Source organism: Triturus cristatus, chromosome 8, assembly GCF_964204655.1.
Source record: "Triturus cristatus chromosome 8, aTriCri1.1, whole genome shotgun sequence".
Lineage (NCBI taxonomy): Eukaryota > Metazoa > Chordata > Amphibia > Caudata > Salamandridae > Triturus > Triturus cristatus.
This window is the reverse complement of record NC_140591.1, coordinates 28,976,907-28,997,758: the sequence shown is the minus strand read 5'-3', so window position 1 is coordinate 28,997,758 and position 20,852 is coordinate 28,976,907. Positions and strand designations below refer to the sequence as shown.

Below are 20,852 nucleotides of genomic sequence, written 5' to 3'. Positions count from 1 at the left end.
ACAGCTGCAGCGGCGATACCCTTCTTCAGTGATGCGACGACAGGGCAACACGCTTCTTCGGTGATGCGAGACGCTTCTGCGGTGCGAAGCAATAGCTGCGACACCCTTCTCCAGTGATGCGAAGACAGCAGCTGCGGCGGCGACACGCTTCTTCGTGAGTCACGCTTCCAGCTCCTTGCGACACGCAGTCCCTCAAAGCCCAACACAATTGCAGGCACTTCCAAAGAACTCTTGGGGAGCTAGTGGTTAAAGTCTGTTGTCCCCGAGACTTCAGCAGGAGGCAAGCTCTTTCTCAAGCCGTTGGAGATCCTTCACAAGTTGATGAAAGTACACACAAATTTCCTCCCTCCTCTCTTTGGCAGTTTAGGCAACCACTGCAGGCCAATCCCTCAAGCTTAGGGATAGTCTCTCCTCAGTCTCTCTGGTTTCTCTCCTCAGCAAAGGTTTCTTCTTTTTTCCCAAAAGTGATCTAACATTCTGGGGTCGGGGTCCCCCTTTTTATACACAGTTTCTCTTTGTTCTCTGAAGGCAGAGAGGCCTTTGCCTAGTCCAAACCAGTTCTGCCATGGACTTGGGGTGGTCCTCGAAGGAGAGGGCGCTATCAACCCAAATGCCTAGATTTTTTACAACAGCTTTTGGCGGGGGGCAGGGTGCCCAGCCCTGGAGGCCACCAATTGCTGCCCCAAAGATGCGAGTCTCTACCTAGTAGGAGGATCTCAGACTTGGAGGAGTTCAACTGGAGGCAGTTAGCTTCCATCCAGTCTGCAATGGCGGTCAAGTCCTCCTGAAAATTGGCGGCATCCAGGCTAGGATCCTTGGTGAAGGACAATATTAGCGGTGTGTCATCCGCATATGACACCAGAGAGATATTGCAGGCTTTAGCCCGCAAAGCCAATGGTCGAACCTAGACATTGAACAGGGTTGGGTTCAGTGCCGACCCCTGGGGGATGCCACAGCGTAGAGAATGCGTCAGAGAGTGGAAGGGAGGGGCGATGACTTGAAAGGACTTATTGGTAAAGAAAGATGCGAACCAGGCCAGGGCTTTACCAGTGATGCCAATCTCTTGCAACCAGAAGAGCAGAATGTAGTGGGAGACTGTATCGAAGGCGGCAGTGAGATCGAGCAGGATAAGTGCTGATGTTCTGCCCTCATCCATGGATGCTCTAAGTTGCTCATTAACTGCCAATAGGGCGGACTCCGTGCTATGTCGTGGCATGAAGCCATTTTGCGAGGGATCTAATATGGAGCAGGATTCCAAATACGGAGTAAGAGTGGTGTTCACATGTGATTCTGTTATTTTAGCCAGAAAAGGAAGCAGAGAGATTGGACGGTAGCTCTCTGGTCTAGAGGCATCCAGCGATGGCTTCATTAGTAAGGGAATGACTTTTGCGGGCTTCCAGGATTGCGGGGTCTCTGCTGATGATAGGCTGAGATTGATGAGCTCCAGACAGCTAGGTATAAGTCAGTATTGGAACTTAACAAAGATTTCCGGTTTAAGCGGGTCATCTGGAGACCTAGATTTTATCTTCATGAACAAGGCTTGAAGGCCTTCAGCAGTGATCAATGGGAGGGTAGGGAGAGAGTGGATCTCTGAGCCGGTGAGATCACCCCCTAGGGGGTTCAGAGCATTGCTCTGAGGATGGAAGCTGTCATAGATGCCCTCCACCTTGTTGATGAAATAGGTGGCCAAAACCTCACATTGGGCAATGGATGTTATGGTGTTTTCGGGTGACAGCGGGGATTTCACCATATCCTTTAGCAAGGAAAACATTTTTTAGAGGGGTTATTGATGGTATTGATTTTTGGGCAAAGTAGGTGGCGCGGGATATCCTTATCAGTTTATGATAGGCTTTAATGGCCGTTTTATATTTGAGTTTAGCAGTGGGACTATATGAAAGTTATCAGGTGCAGTCTAACACTTTCTGGCTGTTGTGAGTGAGTCATCAAACCAGACAATGGCCCCGGTTTTCTTGGGATGGATCCATTTGGCTGGGATACATTTGTCTAAAGCATGATTGACCCACTTCCTGAAATGATCACTCGCCGTCTCGATGTTGGTGGACCGTGCCAGCTGAGAGATGCCAAGAGGGTCTCGAAAGGTGGAGTGATCTAATTTGTGCCAGTGGCGTTTATATATTGGGTTGCGATGGGCCTGGGGTTTGGACCCTACTGAGTGTAACGAGAAAAGGACAAGGTTATGGTTGGTCCAGGTCATATGTAGGAGTGTCCGGATCTTAAGGAGCGGAATATTGGAAAAAAACAGGGTCGAGGAGATGGCCAGCCTCGTGTGTGGGCCCTGGAACTAGTTGAACTAGTTGGCAGGCTTCCATATCACCAAGGAAAGTGCGAATTTCCGGGTCGTTACGGGACTCCAGATGGAGGTTTAAATTTCCAATAATGGTGAAGTTGGCGAGTTTAAGCGCTAAAGCGTTCGCAGCATTGAACACTACTTCTCTGAAAGGTTTTGACTCCCTGGGGGGTGCGAGGGGGGGGTTGTAACTAAGTAATCCAGAGAACGTAAAATGATCTATTAGAGGAATTCTAAAAATAGCGCTCTCTCAGTCCTGATGGTTTCCTGGGTGAAGCTGCATGTATAGATATCTTTATAAATCCCTGCGATAGCCCCTCCTCTCCCCATCCCTTTATTCACATTTCTCATGGCATCACCTGGGGGCATAGCCAGGGCGGGGATGGCAACGGAGTCTTGAGAAAGCCATGACTCAGTCAGGAATAAAATATCAAGTGTTTGTTCGGACAACAGGTCAAATACTCATGCATGGTGCTTGACTAACGAACGGCAAGTAAGGCTGCCGATTTTATATTCAAATTTCTTTCTGCATGGTGGCGTACTAGAACAGAAGGCTGGAGTTTACAATGGCTGCAGTGTAAGGGGCCAGAGGTGGGAGACCAGCTATGGTTTCCACACAAGTGTGTGTTCCTTTGCGCTTCAAGCAAGGCCTCGCGCGTGTAGACTAACCTGTGAGGAGACAAATGGGCATAGTTCCTGGTGACGTGCAGACGGGCCTGCCTTTGGCGTGCCAGCAGGGCACCCGCTGCGCGAGTCCGCACTGAGGCGTGCATGAAGTACCTGGGGGCACTTACCTGTAATCCTAGTTCTCTTCCAGGGGTATCCTCATCAAAGTCATAAGCACTGAATATTCCCGCCCATGTGCGGGGACCCCGGAAATAATAAAAATTATATATGAAAATCAAATATACATACATACATACATATATATATATAGCAACAACGGGTATTGGATGATCTTCAATACCGGGTGGAAAGCACACGCTGGGACAATAAATTAAAGTATCAAATACTTTATTAGAGCAGACCCCCTCCCCTGACAGACGCGTTTCGCCTTGCGGCTTTATCAATGTCAGTTACCCTGTGATGATTTGGTAGTATTTCACATAACAAAATGTCACATGACCTATCAATGACATAAATGATGCACTATCATTTCGTTATATCCAGCTTCTACAATTGGTGGCCATCTTGTAGTATAATGTTTAGCTTGTGAATTCTATACTGTCTCTTTCAAACATAAAAGTGCGCGAGTGCAGAAAAAATAAATATACAAAATATACAAAAGATTAATCAAACTTTAAAATCATTGTGTACTGGGATCCATATAGAGTCATATTGGTTCCCAGCTCTTTAAATTCATTATACAATTTCTAGACTGATGGCAAACTAAACAAGCAGTTACCTATTGCCTTAAAATTTTATGCATATATTTATACTTGGTTTTTGAATACCAATTACATCATAATTGCGCCCACAATAGGCATTTATCAAGCAGTGATTTTATTTCTTAAAGCTTTTGAGTTACCCACGTTTTCATTCACTCATATGGACACAATGCTCTATTACAATTCATTAGTCAGTCGTATGCCAAATTTCTCTCTACAAGAGTATCTATTCTAAGGTAGTACTAGTTTACAATTCCTATCCTATGCTTCCAAATGTACCCAGAGCTCTTCATCATTGTTAAGCCCAGTCGTGGCCTTTGTTTGGAGAGCTACGATATAGCTAGACTCTAATATGCGTAGCTTTTTGATCCTGTCACCTCCTCTTTCTCCTCTCTCTACCTGATCTATGCAATAATATTTTAGGAGATCTCGGTCACTATGATGGAATTGTTCGAAGTGACGTGCCACTGCATAGATCGCATCTTTATTTGTTATATAGCGTGCATGTGCTCTAGGATATGCTTTTTTGCTGGATTGATCATACTACCAATGTAGCGTTTCTGACATGGACATTATAGACAGTATATCACATGATCTGAGTTACAAATGAGAAGTTTTTTAATTACTCTTACCGGTCTAGAATCCCCTGGTCTTCCCCTGTAGGTAATAGTTTTTTTGCTGAATTTACAAGCTTTACAGTGTAAACATGGATAAAATCCCGAAACACTGAACCTGTTTCTAGTTGTCATACTGGGATCAAAATGGCTGTGTGTCAAATGGTCACTTAAGGATTGGCAGCGTTAGTAAGTTATTAAAGGACGAGACGGTAAATAATTTAAAAAAATATTATCCGTCTGTAAAATATGCCAATTCTTTTGAAAAATGTGCCCCACTGCATTAAATCTATTGTTGTAAGTAGTGATCATTCGCACATCATTATCCTTGGTCTAACGTGTTTTAGGTTTAGTCACCAATAGACTTTTTCGTTCTCGTTTTTCAACTGTTTTAGGATAGAATTACCATAACCACGCCTTTTAAATCTTTCCATTGCTGCATCTTTGGCTGATTTAAAATCATTTTGGTTACAACAGTTGTGTTTAATTCGCAACAGTTCTCCAAATGGGATATTCCTGATCAAGCTTCTGGGATGATGGCTAGCAGCGTGCAACACCGCATTTCCAGCAGTTGGCTTTCGAAAGAGTCTGGTTTGTAAGATGTCATTCTCGATAAAAACTTCTAAATCTAAGTAATTTAAAGAGACTTCACTAATTTGACCTGTGAATTCCAAATTTAACCCATTGTTGTTCAAGGAGGATATATACTCCTCAGCCGAGGAGCGAGTTCCCCTCCATACAACAATAGGTCATCAATATACCTGGCCCATAAAATAATACTGTCCAGCCAAATTTCATTTACCTCCCCCCAGGCCACGTGCTTCTCCCACCAGCCCACGAAAAGATTCGCGTAGTTGGGAGCGAAGCACATGCCCATGGCGGTACCGCGTTGTTGTTGATACAGTTTGCCAGAGAATAAAAACATATTGTTGTGTACACAAAAATCAATCATTTCTAATAGCATGATATTGTGCGTATGGAATTCTGGAGCCCTTTTGTTCAAAAACCATTTAACTGCATTCAACCCATCCTGGTGATGTATGCAAGTATAAAGACTTGATATCAAGGGTAATTAAAAGCATATCAGGCTCCCACACAATGCCCTCCGTCAATCGTAAAAAATCTTGTGGATCTCTGACTTATGATGCCAGATCTTTGACCAACGGATTTAGAAAAGAATCTATATACAACGATGTGTTTTCCAAGAGACTATTGATTGAGGCCACGATAGGTCTACCAGGGGGATTAACGGGATCTTTGTGCATTTTGGGCAAGTGATAAAATCTTGGGAGAACCGGTGATTCACAGTATAAAAACAAGAATTCATCTTGGTTTAGCATAGTGATTAGCAAATAAAGAATCGCTAAAGAATGCATCAAAAATCGCCAATACCGAAAACCTTCAAATTTGCTATTTAACATGAGCAGAATAAGGGGAATCTCAACCAGGAGGTAAAGTTGCAGACACACCCAAAAAAAAAAAATCTTTTTAAAGTGTACCACAGGTGTAATGAATCAGAAAGCCTTCAAAAATGGGCCTGGAGACCCCGTTTACTTTTACAAAATGGCAGCCCTCTACGTGCTCGCAAGGAGGATGAGAATAAATGCAGCAGCACAGCGCAGGAGGAGGATCCAGGAGAGGGTATTCAGAGTGCGCATTACATTGCTGTGCCAAAATGAGGAGGAAGTATATGACAAGTACCGTCTTAATCGTCCCATGATAATGAGCCTAATTGCTGACCTGGAACCACTACTGCAGCACCAGACACGTAGGACCAATGCCATTCCTGCGCATGTCCAGGTGCTATGCCGCCTGCACCTACTGGCGTCTGGAAGTTTCCAGGGGGCCGTAGCGTTAGCAGGAGGCGTATCACAAAGCGCACTTTCACGCTTCTTCTGTAAATTCATTGATGCCATGCTGACAATGATACATAACCACATCACCTTCCCCACAACCCCACAGCAGATGGACCAGACCAAACAGGACTTCTACCAGGTGGCCCAATTCCCCCATGTCATAGGATGCATTGACTGCACGCATGTCCCCCATCTGTCCCCCCTCAGTCAATGAGTACATCTTCCGTAACAGGAAGTCCTATCACTCATTCAACGTGCAGGTTGTGTGCAATGCCAAGCACATAATTACGGACATAGTGGCACAATTTCCAGGGAGCACACACAACTCGTATATATTCAGACACAGTGGCATCCACAGGCATCTGCTCAATGGTGAATTCGGAGAGGGACTCCTGCTTGGTACATACTCATACCTATTCATTACATCAGTATCACATATGTATTAGCATTACTGCCGCTAAGCCTTTGCTTCCCCCCTGTAGGTGACAGCGCATACGCCTTGCGGGAATATATCCTCAACCCCTACCTCAACCCAGCAACACCACAGGAGCAACGCTACAACGCAGCACATATTAGCACCAGAAATGTGGTTGAGAGAACATTCGGGATCCTGAAGAGTCGCTTCAGGATCTTACATAAGACTGGTGGTGCTTTGCAATATAACCCTGAGACCTGCTGCAGAATTGTAGCAGTATGTGCCATGCTGCACAACATTGCAACCAGAAGGGGGATACCCATAGAGATGGACAGAAATGACAACGATCGGGATGACCAACGACCCGCACAACACCGACAGTCACACGTGCCAAACACAGCTGAAGGTCAAAGGAGGCGGACATACATCACACAACATAATTTCAGAGCCAGGTAAGAATGAGCCATGACAATATATTGTGGAGTGCTAATGTTTACTTCACATGAGCACTTGTCAAAGTGATTTTACATGAGTAGAATAAATGACAGTGATTCTACACATTGTGGAGAAAAACAGATCAGTTGGCATCACAGGAGTGCAAACGCAAAATGCAAGTGGCCCATGGTTACACCACCATGGACAGAGATGCGGGACTGAATGTCTAGTGCCGCTTCCCACGTACCCCCAGCCTCCTGTCGTGTGTCTCCTCTACCTCACCACGCTGTGTGTCTGTGGCTGTAGAGCTGCGCGAACTGCGCCTCCTGTTACAGGTCTCTGGCACGGACACGCTGCTCACACTTGATGCGGCCTCACTGCCCTCCTCCCCTCCCAAGTTGCTTGCACTAAATGTGCCAGACTGTAAGTGTTCAACTGCAGTGGTCACCTGGCCTAAGGCCTTCGCTACATCCCCACAGTAATGCCCTAGGTCCACCTGCAGTGACACGGAGTGGCGGGACAAAACTGCAGTGCTGTTGCAGAGCTTGGTGATGGCCCTGATACATGCAGTAGTACGGAGCAAGTTCTGCCGATGCCTCCTGCGCTCGCTGTGTTGTCCTGCTAGGATGGCACGGGTGAGCTCCTGTAGGCTCTTGTTGATGTCCCGATTGCCCTCAGCCACAACTGTGGTCATGTGCCGCACGTCGTCTGTCAGAGTGCACATGTGTTTTGCCAGTTTGGAGATGTTGAGCTTCATTGTTCCCATGCGTCTCCCCTGCAGGCGCTGAACACGCAGCATCTGGGCCTCTACACCACCATAGAGGTTTCTTGGCTGTTCGGGGAGCTCAGCAATACTGCGCATGAACCTGCGCCGCTGTGTGACTCGGCCACGTGCTGGTGATGGAGCTGGCGGAGTGACACGTGTCTGACTGGGGACACTTGTGGGTGCTGTTCTCGGCTCTGTATCCATCACCTGCAGGGAGGGGACATGTGCCCTGCGTCTTGGTGGTGTTGTCGGTGGTGGTGGGGGTGGTGTTGTCGGTGGTGGTGGTGTGGATTGACGTTCCACCGGAGATGCATCTGTGTGTGAAACAGTGCATTGTTAGTTTATTTTGTGACTTTATCTGTTTGTCATTCCGCATACTTTTACTACAATAAATGACATATTTAGACACTGTTGGGACTGTACTGCTGATCTCATTTATTGTGCATTGGTGATCATACATGCACACTTGGCTAACATGACTACAACTCCCATGATGCAATACTAATGTGAGGGTATATGCGTTATGCATTTCTCCCTGCACACTGTGATTGACCTGGGGGGATGGGCATGGGTATACAATACGCAGCGTATAAGCGCAGGCATGCATCTTACCTTGTTCTGTGGTTGCTGTGCCGGAGGTGTCCATCTGGGTTACTCCGAGGACTGCCTCTGGCTCAATGGTCCCCTCAATGAGCTCCTCCAGGGCTGTGTTGACAGGTACTCTGGATGGCCCCCCCTCCTGTGCCAGCTGCTTCCTTGACCCTTTCGGCAACGCGCTCCTTTGCCCTTTTACTGAGGTCATACCACCTCTTAAGGTAGTCGATGCTGCGGTGCGTCACTCCGACAGCATTCACCCTCTCCCTAATGCGAAGCCATATCTTCCGCTTCTGTGCTTTGGGCACCTTGAGTGACAGCTTCCCAAACAGCTTATTATGCTTGCTGCTCACCCCCTCGATCAAATGCTCCAGTTCCCTGTCAGAGAACTTTCTCTTCCTGGGCGTGTCTGATGGAGTAGGTGCATTCTTGTCCATCCTGGATAACTGTAGTCTGGATGGGTTCCGAGGGTGACGTCTCTTGGCTCAGCTTGTATGCTCTGCCTCCTCCTGTGAGCTCCTCAGGGCAGTGAATGAGGAATGGGCTGGATGACTTCCAGGTTGTGATGTCATCAGTCTGCTTCAGGTGCGACCCGTTTTTTGAGAATTCGCTATCCCCGAATTCGCAAATACCGAATTCGGTATTACCGATTTCGGTATCTGCTAATCTTTATTTTAAGGAATTGCTATTGTGTTTTCCGTTAGTTTTAGCGATTTTTAAGGAATCGCTAGCTTTTACCGAATCTGTAGATGCATCCCGAAAAACGAATCCTTATTTGCGATTCCTTATTTATCGCTAATAAGGACTCGCTTTTCTGATTTTTGATGCATGTGCACCTTAATGGCTTCCCATTGTATCCTTGGTATATTATAATCATTTCTCAATCTGCTTTTGTTTTTGATAGATCTTTCAGGTCTTTAAGGATTGCTTCGCCAAAGACATCGATGGTGTCAAAGAGAACTTGTGGCATCATTTTTGATTTTCTTTTGAATTTACTTTTGCCTCCTATTTGTTCAACATGTGTGTTTTCCATTGATGTTCTAGAGACTACTAGTTCACAAATATCCCTTTCCATATTTTGCATTACGAGTAATTCCAGATCTTGGCTGCTCAATTGATCTAAAACGTTTTCTTCAGTGTTTTGTTCCTTCAGAGATCCATCTCCTTTCGGGTGCAGAATGAAGATTTTTTTGTAACTTCAACTTTCTTATATATCTAAATAGATCTATTCTGGTTTGGACAAAGTTATAATCAGAAGTGCGACAGAAGCTCAAACCTAACTGCAGTACCTTGATTTCATCTTCTGTTAAGGGTCTGCTGGAAAGGTTAATTACTGTCTGTAAATCTTCATTGATTACCGTTTGCCCCTTCTCCCCCTGCTGCGTGTCACCATTGGGGTTGGTTATTCTTTTACCCCCTTTCCTTCCTCTCCTTATTTTGCGCTTCTTTGTTTTCTCTGCGTGGGATGCGTTCTTTGCATTGGTCGTAAGCGCGTTTCTCGCAATAGCTGATATTTCCGAAAATAAGGAAAGTCCTGATTGCCTGTATTCCTCAAAAATAAGAAGAATGGAGGAGCCTAGCGCGCATCCAAGATGGTCGCGTGAGCACAGGGCTCCCCGGACCCTCGCTGCTCCTCGGAATTTATCCTGACTCTATCCTGACTTGGTTTATGGAATCTGGGAGACGAATGCTGGCTGAACACTAAACTCCTTTCGGAAATCAAATCGGACCTGGCAATCCGGAGTTATGGCGGTTTGAACTTTTGAGGCCCACTCGACGGCTGTGCCCGATGCGAGGGTGATCTGTGGAGCCGGGGCGTAGTTGAACAACAACGGCAGCGGGGCTGTGCCAGTGGCCGTCACATCACTTTCGGTTTCACTTTTGGTCTTTGAGGGGCTGGACTGTGGACTTGCTTGGTGCGACTGGGCTTTCATTTTGCCTTCGCTTGATGCCGGTGGCTTCGTCTGCTGCCAGTGTGCTCATTGACGGTGGTCCCTTCGCTCCGCCATATTGCGGCCTGTGGTGCGACACGCGTCTGCCTGGACTGTGCCACCGCAACGCTTCCTCGGTGGTCCCCTTCGGCGATCGAGGTTCTCATGGGAGGCAAGGGAGACCCCGAGAGGCGTAAGACCAAAACATCCCTACGTGGGGGACCGGTCCAGACGAACAACATGGACCGCTACACTCAGGGTAAAGGATCCCCCGGGACGGCCAATGTCCCCCCGGAGGACGCCAGTGGTGGCCCGTCCGTTTCTCCGGATCTGTCCCTGCAGGACATCATGGGCGCCATTAAGGGCATCAGAGAGACCATCGCTACGCAGTACGAGGCTTTGGCCCGTAAAATCGACACGGTGGCCATTGACATTACGCTAATCCGGGCGGATCTCTCTAAGACCAACGAGAGGGTCCAATCGCTGGATGTGCGGACGTCCTCCCTTGGTACGGACGTGTCGGACCTGCAGGCCACTCTCGGCGATCTCAAGTCGGCCAGTGATCTGATGGCCCGGCGGCTGGAAGACTTCGAGGGACGGGCCCGCCGCAATAACATCCGCGTCATAGGTGTTCCGGAGACCTCCGATAACCGCCCGGTTGATCTCCTGGTCGAGGAGCTCATCCTCGAACATCTTGCTCCCGCTGGCCTGAGTAAGTTTTTCGCTGTGGAGCGGGCCCATCGAGTCCCGGGTGGCCGGCCGCGACCGGGTGCCCCCCCGAGGCCTATCGTTGCGAGACTTTTCCACTACAGAGACCGAGACGCGATTCTGCAGGCCTCACGGGTCCATAGCCCGGTCCGACATGAGAACTCGTCCATTAACTTTTTCCCGGACTTCACCCAACTTGTCCAGAAACAGCGGATGGGCTTCCAGGGGGTGAAGCGGCGTCTCCGGGACCTCGGTCTCAAGTACTCTATGCTTTATCCTGCAAGGCTCCGAGTGGAACATGAAGATCGGACTACCTTTTTTGACTCTCCTGCGACTGGGAGTGACTGGCTGGATTCGTTGCCGGACCGGGGTGACCGGACTGGGCCCTCGGCCGGTACCGAGGGTGGCGGGTCTCCTTTGGAGTGACTTATGGTCCTGGACTCTGCCATGTTGTACTGTTCGGCTGGGTTCTACTTCTTTTGTGCATTTTGTTTCATTATGTTGTGTGTGGGGAGCGGGCGGGGACGGGTCCCTTCCCTCCTCCGGGGTCTTTTCGTAGAATGGGGTTTGTAGGGCGACAGGCACACTGCAAGTTGGGGTGGTTTTTTGGACCGCAGGGGTGCAGGGTGGGGGGTGTTGGAGTTGGGGGGGGGGTTGGTGGGTGGGTGGGGTTGTTTGCATTTGTGTTTTTTGTTTTCAAGGCGAAGTATTGGCTATGGTTCATCCTTGGGTTTTGAGCTCTTTGCTAGGGGGCCCTTGATCTACTGGAGGGGATGGGGGGGGGGACGGGTTGAGATTGATGTCTTGGAACGTCAATGGATTGGGGGACCGTATCAAACGGGGTGTTGTGCTGCAATATCTGCGTCGTCTGACTCCTGATGTGGTGTTCTTACAGGAGACGCATCTGGTTGGCAATGTTTGTCGGGCTATGAACAGGGGGGGGATATCGACTTGTGGCCCACTCTGGTTTCACCACTGGTTCGAGAGGGGTGGGCATTCTCTTGCGAGCTTCACTTCCGTTGGAAATCACCAGGGTGGTCCCAGACGATAGAGGGCGCTATGTGGCTCTGACTGGGAGGTGGGAGGGGCAGTCCCTTTCCTTGATCTCGGTCTATGTTCCCCCGGGCCTCCAGAACTCCACCTTCTCAGACTTGGGTCGTATGTTGCTTGGGCTTCCTGACAGTCTTTTGCTTATGGGTGGGGACTTTAATTCGGTTGTCTCGGGTGACCTGGACCGTCATCCGCCCAGGGCCCTCCCTGCTGCCCAGGCGTGGCTGGGCGGGCTCCTGGAGACCTTCGGTCTGGTGGACTGTTGGAGGTTAATGCATCCGACCCAGTGTCAGTACACCTTTCACTCTGGGGCCCATGGGAGTCTCTCCAGACTGGATTATTTCCTTATGCCCGCGGCCCAGGCTACTCGGATTCGAGAGGTCAAACACCTGGCCAGGGGTATTTCTGATCATTCCCCACTGTGGTTGCTTTTTGACACCGGGTCGCGGTCCGCTGGGCGGATCGCTCCTATTAGCCCTTGGTACCTGCGAGACCCCAAGATCCGTGATAGCCTGATTAAGTCGATTGATCAATATTTTTCTGAGAATGAGGGGTCGGTGTTGTCCTCAGTATCCCTGTGGGAAGCTTTCAAAGCAGTGCTCCGCGGGCATGCCCTGTCCCAGATAGTGGAGGCCAAGAGGGTTAAGAGAGAGGCGGTTGTGACGCTGGAGACTGAAATATTGGGGCTGGAGGCAGCCTTGGAGGCGGGTGTCACCCCGGATGGGCTGCATGCCCTCAGCCTGAAGCAGTTTAAATACAAGTCTCTCGTCACTGATGCTGCCAAGACTATGTATAGGGAGCAGCAGGGTAGGTTGTATGATGCCGGAGACAAGGCGGGTAAGCTGATTGCCTGGTTGGACAAGAAGGAGAGAGTGAATCGTGTGGTCCCGGAGCTTCGGGGATCGGATGGAGTGTGTGTGACTGAGCCTGGTGAGATTGTTGAGTGTTTTGCTGACCACCTCCGTGCAGTGTACTCCCCGGTGTCTGATAGAGATGAGGACGACTCTCGTTTTCTGCTTCGGGATATTGCCCTGCCCGGCCTATCCGTCGAGGACCGCGAGCTGATGGATGCCCCTTTGTCTGTCGAAGAGATAGCTACTGCGATTCGCTCCCTCCGCTCGGGCAAGGCTATGGGCCCCAACGGTCTGCCGATTGAACTATATAAGTTGCGCCCGGATAAAATCGCGCCTTTCCTCCGTCATATGTTTCAGGAATCGCTCGAGAGGGGTTCCCTTCCTGACGACCAGCGTCTGGCTACTATAGTGGTGATTCCCAAGGAGGGTAAGCCACGTGACCGCTGTGCCTCCTATAGGCCTATTTCCCTGCTGAATGCCGAACCCAAAATCCTTGCTAAGGTCCTCGCCAATCGCTTGCTGAGCGTTATATGTGACTTGATACATCCGGATCAATGTGGCTTCATCCCACATCGTAATACAGCTCTCAACTTACGGCGTCTGCACGGCGTCCTCGCTAGGGCTGAGTACTTCGCTGAACCGGCCATATTGGTTTCCCTAGACGCCACGATGGCCTTTGATACCATTGAATGGCCATTTCTTTGGGCCGTCCTGGCGAAGTTTGGTTTTGGGGAGGGGTTCCTTAGCTGGGTGAAGCTCCTTTATGCTGGACCAATGGCTCAGGTGGTTGTCAATGGGCGGGTTTCTCGGCCTTTCGCTCTCGGGAGGGGAACTAGGCAGGGGTGCCCGTTGTCCCCGCTGCTCTTTGCTCTCGCCCTGGAACCGCTCGCCGCCTGACTCAGTTGGGAGCCCTCGATTAGAGGGCTCCGGTGGGGCCCGGGCTTCGAGGATCGGGTTTCATTGTACGCGGATGATATTCTCTTGTATCTCACCTCACCGCGGAAGTCGCTCAATGTTCTCTTTGATGTCCTTACTTCCTTCGGGAAAAACTCGGGTCTGATAATCAACTGGTCCAAATCTTGTGTGTACCCTATCTCTGGTGGTCTTCCTCTCTTGCCGCCTCGGCTTCCGCTCCAAATCTCTGAGTCCGGCTTTAAATACCTGGGAGTGTACGTTTCGTTGGATCCGGCGGTCCGCTATGAGCAGAATCTCCTGTCTCCACTCCGGCGTTTGAGGGCAGATACGGCTCGGTGGTGTAAGCTGCCCTTGTCTCCGCTTGGTCGCGCGGCGCTGTTTAAAATGATGTCCCTTCCCAGATTCCTTTATGCACTCCAGAACTCCTTCGATGTCATTCCTGCGGCCTACTTTAGGGAGGTGGAGAGTTTGCAGAGGAGACTGGTTTGGGACGGGCGATCGCGTATCGCTTTGGCCAAGCTGACTCTTTCCTGGTATGACGGGGGCATCGCGCTTCCTGATATTAGACGGTACTATTGGGCCTCCCAGCTGTCTGCCATTAATCATGCTACGTACGCTCCTGGTTCGAACCCGGCATATGAGATGGATAAATTCCTGCTCCCCGGCGGTAACTATAACAGAGCGCTTTACTCGCGGTCTGCTGGTAGGGCCCTTACGGGCCCTACCAGGATTGCGGTCCGTGTATGGAAGGCGGCTCACGTTGCGCTGGAGTGAGCGCTTAACGTGCGCCACTCCTCTATTCGACTCAGACCGCTTGGGAAGCCTCTGGACAACGAAAGGCTTCGAGCGCTGGGATACGATCGGCATCAGCAGAGTGGGGGACCTGTGGGTTAAAGGTGCGGTTAAATCCTTCGCGGCGCTTCAGCGCGAGTATGAGCTTAGTGATAGAGAGTTCTTCCGTTATGCACAGGTTCGGCACGCCCTGCTTTCGGTCTTTGGGGAGGGGACCACGGTCCCTTCTTCTTCGCCTCTCGAGGACCGCATACTCGATGGTCACGTCCCCGATAGTACTATCTCCCTGATTTACAAAAAACTGATAAACAATCGGGCTGACCTCTTGGTGCGTCTTCGGGAGGCATGGACGGGAGATGGGGTGGAGCTGGACGATGAGGACTGGCAGACTGCACTGTCATCCCCTAAGGAGGTGGCCATCCCGGCCCGTCTCCGCCTGGTCCAGCTTAAGATTCTCCATCGTGTATATGTGACGGGCCCCCGCCTGGTCTCGATGGGGTTTTCAGACGACGGACTCTGTAAGCGTGGCTGCGGGCTCAGTGCTACCTTTCTCCATATCCTATGGGAATGCCGCGAGGTGGCGGAATACTGGCGCCGGGTGCATGATATTATGAGACGAGTCACCGGGGTCGCTCTGCTGCCGGAGGTGCGTCGTTGTGTGCTGAATGTATGGGAGCCCAATGACTGCAATGCGGCTCAGGCTCGGTGGGCGGCCTTGGGGAACATGATTGCAAAGAGAGATATTGCACAGCTTTGGGGTTCCCAGCGGCCTCCCACCGTGTCCGTCTGGAAGGAGAACATGGACTGGTGCATGTTCAGGGAGAAAACGGTGTATGTGGCTCGTGGTAAACCGGGGGCTTGGGGTAAAATTTGGGGGCAGTGGAACGCGTATCATGGGTCTATCTGTGCTCCCCCTTTGGTGGATACGTCCGGGGTTGCCTCGTCCCCCTGATCCTTGAGGGTTCCTTGCGCATATCGTACTTTGGAGTACAGATTTGGTTCTCTCGTGGCCCCCCCCTCCCTCTCAGGTCTTCTTTTATTGACCGCCCTCGGGTGGTCGGTGTGTTGACTCTCCCGGCTGGTGTTCGCCGCCCTTCATAAGTCGTTTCGCCTTGTTTGTTGTATTTTCGTATTTTTCTTTTTGTTGTTATTTATATTAAAAGTGTGTATTCTGATTTCCCTTATGTGCAGTCGGATCTACTGTGATAGTGCGGAGCCCCTGTGGGCCAGCCATTATTTTCTGATCTGCTGGAACACTTCGACTACTAGCGGCCGGCCCTGGTGGTTGTAGGCCCATGTTTGTAACCCTTTTTATGCACAATAAAATCTTTAAAAAACAAATTAAAAAAATAAGAATTTTTTTGTATGTACATGTATATATGTACATATATATATATATATATATACACACATACATATATATATATATACACACATACATACATACATACATACACACACACATATATATATTTTTTCTCATATCAATGCAGCTCCCATCTAGGAGGCTAAACAATGTAATTACACACATAAAAACTGTATTTGCCAATATATATAAAAACACAAGTAGCACTTGAACTCTGTTTTTTAATGAGCAAAGTACTCATCAATAGCAAACTGCAAATAAAGTAGACATTGTTAGCCTATAGGCTGCATTGTAAACCAATAGCATAGAAAATGAAAGCATTTTCAACAAAAACTGGCACCGTGCCTTTAAGGCAGCCATGACCCCTAGCTTCCCATCATGCCTCAGGGGTGACAGGTCAGTTGTTCTTTCCGGCTCCTTCAGTCAGGACCCTGGATTTTCAGCTCGTCCTTCTTTGACTTTCTGTCAAAAAATATCTAATAATTTTCTACTTTTTGTGCTTTCACTCAACGTCTTTTTGCCTTAGAGTGAGAGTGGTACCTTTTTTGTGTCCCAGAAAAGGTTTATTTTCTTTAAAAATGCCTGTTGAAAACGCTTTCATTTTCTATGCTATTGGTTTACAATGCTATTGGTTTACAATGCAGCCTGTAGGCTAACAATGTCTACTTTATTTGCAGTTTGCTATTGATGAGTACTTTGTTCATTAAAAAACAGAGTTCAAGTGCTACTTGCTCGCTTGTGTTTTTATATATATTGGCAAATACAGTCTTTATGTTTAGTGTGTATATATATATATATATATATATATATATATATATATATATATATATATATATATATACACACACACACACACACACATTTGAGGTGAGCAAATTTAGAGTGTCGCTGGTGTTGAGGGTGCTCTGTACACGAGCTGCCATCCACCTAAACTTGGGAACTACCCAGAGTTCTCTCCTTCTTTTTTGCATAATGTAGGTCACTCTATGCCTGCAAGGGAATTGTTTTGACTTATACTGGGTGCTCCCTTGTGTCTGGACAAAGCTAAACCTCTCTGAAGAGCTGCAATGACAGCGAAACACGTGTCAGGGGTTGCTTTTATTCATTTAAGGTTGGCTTGGATGGTATTTCACCAATCTAAACCTATAAACTGTGCCTGAAGTGATAAATGGCTTTTGTCATTTTACAGCTCGCCGTGGATAGCACTGTGCTAATCCTATGCTTAAAGACTTTGCTGTACAAATGGCAAAAGACTTTGTCCATTTCTATCTCGGCGTGGATAGCATTGTGCTAATCCTATGCTTACACAATACATAGAAAAGCAGACATCCCTGCACATGGCCGGGAATATTCAGTGCTTATGACTATTGATGAGGATCCCCTGGAAGAGAACTGGCTCCTCCCAGGCACACCTCTGATTGGAAGGAATGAGCCAAACAGAGCACGTCACCGCGGTACATAAAAAACAATCCCCAAAGGCTTAAAAGTAGTTTAAAATATACACGACTCCCCAGGCGGGTATAGAGCTGTCTGGTGGCCAGTGACCATCTGAGGCCACTGGATCAACTGAGTCACAGAGTGGCACCTTTCTAAAAGTTTCATTTTGGTAACAATGACATTAAATTCGACTTGTGCATCAAGTCAGGTTAAATGCCACAATTCATTTGATACCTTAAGGTACCCATCTCAGTAGTCCCATTCAGAAGTTATCCAGGCTGAGTGGTCAGCCGGTAACCCTGTGTTAGCCAATGGGGCTACTAGCTCTCCCACAGCAGAACTACAATTTGACAGTGTTGCAGTCAGGATATGTAGGTATAAAATATAAGTTCTACTTAATAATATACAGCTCCCTGCCTTGGGCTCAATAGACCTTACTTAGAGAGAATTACATTTATTGTTAAGGAAAGTGCGGGCTTTACCATTAGTTTAAATGGCAAAGTCGAACTAGCAGTGTGACAACTGCCCTTCAGTTGGCAGGGACAGGCTGGAAGTCATTTTGTACATATTGTACTTTGTCACACACAGGGTAGCACAATCAGTGTTGCAGCCTTGGCTGGACACTATGCCTTAGATGCCCAGGGTACCATTTACTAGTGTAAGTAGGCCAGTCTCTGCCAATTGGGGGATAGTCGATTTGACATACATTTTCTAAGGGGTTAGAAGACTAACACGGAGGTCTGGATAGCAGGCCAAATGGCACTCCGAGTCGAAAAACCAGCAGATACGAGTCCAAATGGGGTGGATGGGGGGAGGAAAACTGCAAAAAGCCTTTTTCCTTACACCTTCCTTTCATGGTTTGTTTCCTGGAGGCAGTACATGATCGCTCTCCAGATGTCTAGTGTGTGCACAGCTCTTTCAGCATGCCTCACTAGTATCTCTATAGTTTAATTTACGTGAAACTGTGACACCACCTTTGGCAGAAACTATAGGTTTGTTCTCATGACCACCCTGTCCTCATGTATCTGTAATTTGGTTCCCTAGTCCTTGTAGCACGCTGACTTTACATAGTGATGTAATGTCTATAAGGAAGGCTGTCTTTAGAGTTCAAAATTTCAGCTCTGCCTTGTGCATTGGTTCTTTCATTAGGTTACTGAGCACTATGTTTAGGTTCCACAAGGATGTGTGTGCCGACCGTGGGGGTGCACCCTTTTTGCTCCTTCTAGGAATCTCTTGATGACTAGGGTCTTAAAGAATCTTTTGCATGCGAGAACTCTAGTGTACGCTACCTTGGCAGACATGTAAACCTTGAGTGATGTGCATCTAGTAAGTGAGTTAGGTAGGTGATGACTCTAGTGACCCTAGTTCTACTCTCCGTGAGTCCAGGTTAAATCACCCGTGGATATTCCTCCCACCCTGCGCTGTAGCACCTCCTTTTATTTGGACTCCTACCCTCGATTACAATTAACATATTTCTTTGTGGGAGGTCCATGTGCCTAAATCATAAGTTATCAGGGCCCAGGCCACCAGGTTGAGGCTGGTCGCTCTGGGTGACAGCCCTGTCCGTCCTGTACACTGAAGAAGTCTTTTTTTTTTTTTTTTTTTTGAAACCGTTTATTGCAGTTCGTAAAAGTTACAGGTATGGGCCTACAACCATCCGGCCGGCCGGCCGCTAGAATGACAAAAACATATTGCACACATACAGTAAAAGTCTCTAGGCAGTGCAGAGCAGTGAAACAGGAGTAATCAATGGTGCAGGCCACACAGCTCCAAGCCCACAGTACGGTTCCCTTTTCTTGAAACAAAACAACACCAAAAACCACACCCGCAAGGCAACCCGCGATCCAAAATAACAGCACGTGCTCCATAAGTGGGGGATCCAAACCAGTAGCAGAACTCTGGAGGGGGGAATGGGAATAGGTCAGGGACTGGGGGACCGCGCGCCCGCGGCTGAGGGAGGGGGGCCGTCTAGGGAGATGGAGCAGGCGAGGCAGCCGGTAGCAGTGGTGGCTCACAAATACCCCCGCGGTAGGCGTTCCAGGGGCCCCAAAGTTTCACCCACGCCCCAGGCTTACCTCTCGCCACATACACCACCTTTTCACGAAACATACACCAATCCATATGCTCTTTCCAGGCCGACACCGCAGGGGGCCTCTGGGATCCCCACAATTGAGCAATGTCGCGCTTGGCTATCATGTATCCCAGAGTCACCCACCGCGTCTGCGGGACCGAATAATCATTCGGTTCCCATACATTCAGCAAGCATCTCCTCGCTTCAGGCAGCAGCGCAACACGCGTCACCACACGCAGGATCTCATGCACACCACGCCAGAATCGCTCCACCTTCGGGCACTCCCACAGTATATGCATGAAAGTCGCCAACGCACCACAGCCACGCTTACACATTCCGTCACCAGCAAAACCCATACGCAGAAGCCTTGGCCCCGTCACGTAAACCCGGTGAAGGATCTTGAGCTGGACGAAACGAAGGCGAGCCGGGATGGCCACCTCTTTCGGAGAGGCCACCGCGGAAATCCAATCCTCATCGTCCAGCTCCAGCCCGTCGGCAACCCAAGCCTCGCGGAGATTGGTCAGCAGGCACGATCTATCGTTGATCAGTTTTTTGTATATGAGGGAGACCGTGCTGTCCGGGACATGGCCATCTAGGACTCTGTCCTCCAGGGGGGAAGACTCCGGAATGGATGCGACATCCGGGAAGACGGAGCCCAGCGCGTGCCGGACCTGTAGGTACCGAAAGTACTCACTGCCCTGCAGCTGGAACTCCGCCTGCAGCGTCTCAAAAGTTTTGAATCCCCCCCTCGTCCAGAGATCTCCCACCGTGCTGATTCCGATCGTGTCCCACTTCTCGAAGCCCTTCGACGTCCACAGGGAGCCCAACCTCTCAGACGCATACAGCGGTGACGCCCGGGTCAAACGGTCCTTCCACCCCATAGCTGCATTAGCCGCGTGCCAGACACGCACCATGACACGCGTCGGTCCCGTCAAACGGGAGTCGGGCGCGCCCGCGTAGAGCGCTCGATTGTAATCGCCACCGGGCAGGAGCATCTTATCCATCTCAAATGCCGGGTTCAAGGCGGGCCCGTAAAGGCCATGATTAATTGCAGCTAGTTGGGAGGCCCAGTAATACCGTTTAATGTCAGGGAGGGCGACCCCCCCATCGTACCACGGGAGCGTCAATTTAGCCAGAGCAATGCGCGGCCTCCCGTCCCAGAACAGGCGCCGCTGGAGGCCCTCCACCTCACGGAAATAGCGTGCCGGGACCAAGTCCATAGTATTCTGGAGGGCATAGAGGAAGCGTGGCAGGGACATCATTTTAAACAAGGCCGCTCGGCCGAGCGGCGAGAGCGGCAGATGCCGCCAGCGCACCACGTCCTCCCTCAAACGCCGGAGGGGGGGTAACAA

General features: G+C 49.3%; 1 protein-coding gene across 6 annotated transcripts in view; it reads right to left on the bottom strand.

The window, feature by feature from the left end:
• LOC146799879 (uncharacterized) overlaps positions 1-20,852 on the bottom strand; it is a 159,476-nt gene that overhangs the window by 113,756 nt on the left and 24,868 nt on the right. Inside the window, exon 5 of one of the 6 annotated variants that reach the window (XM_085620800.1) lies at positions 7,060-8,096. The exons of 4 other annotated variants lie outside the window; for them this stretch is intronic. In XM_085620800.1, the coding sequence (XP_085476926.1) occupies positions 7,243-8,096 (854 nt within the window). In that variant the 3' untranslated portion in view covers positions 7,060-7,242. Of the gene's footprint in view, positions 1-7,059; positions 8,097-20,852 lie in introns of those variants that run through there. One more of the 6 variants, XM_085620797.1, reaches the window with a different exon arrangement.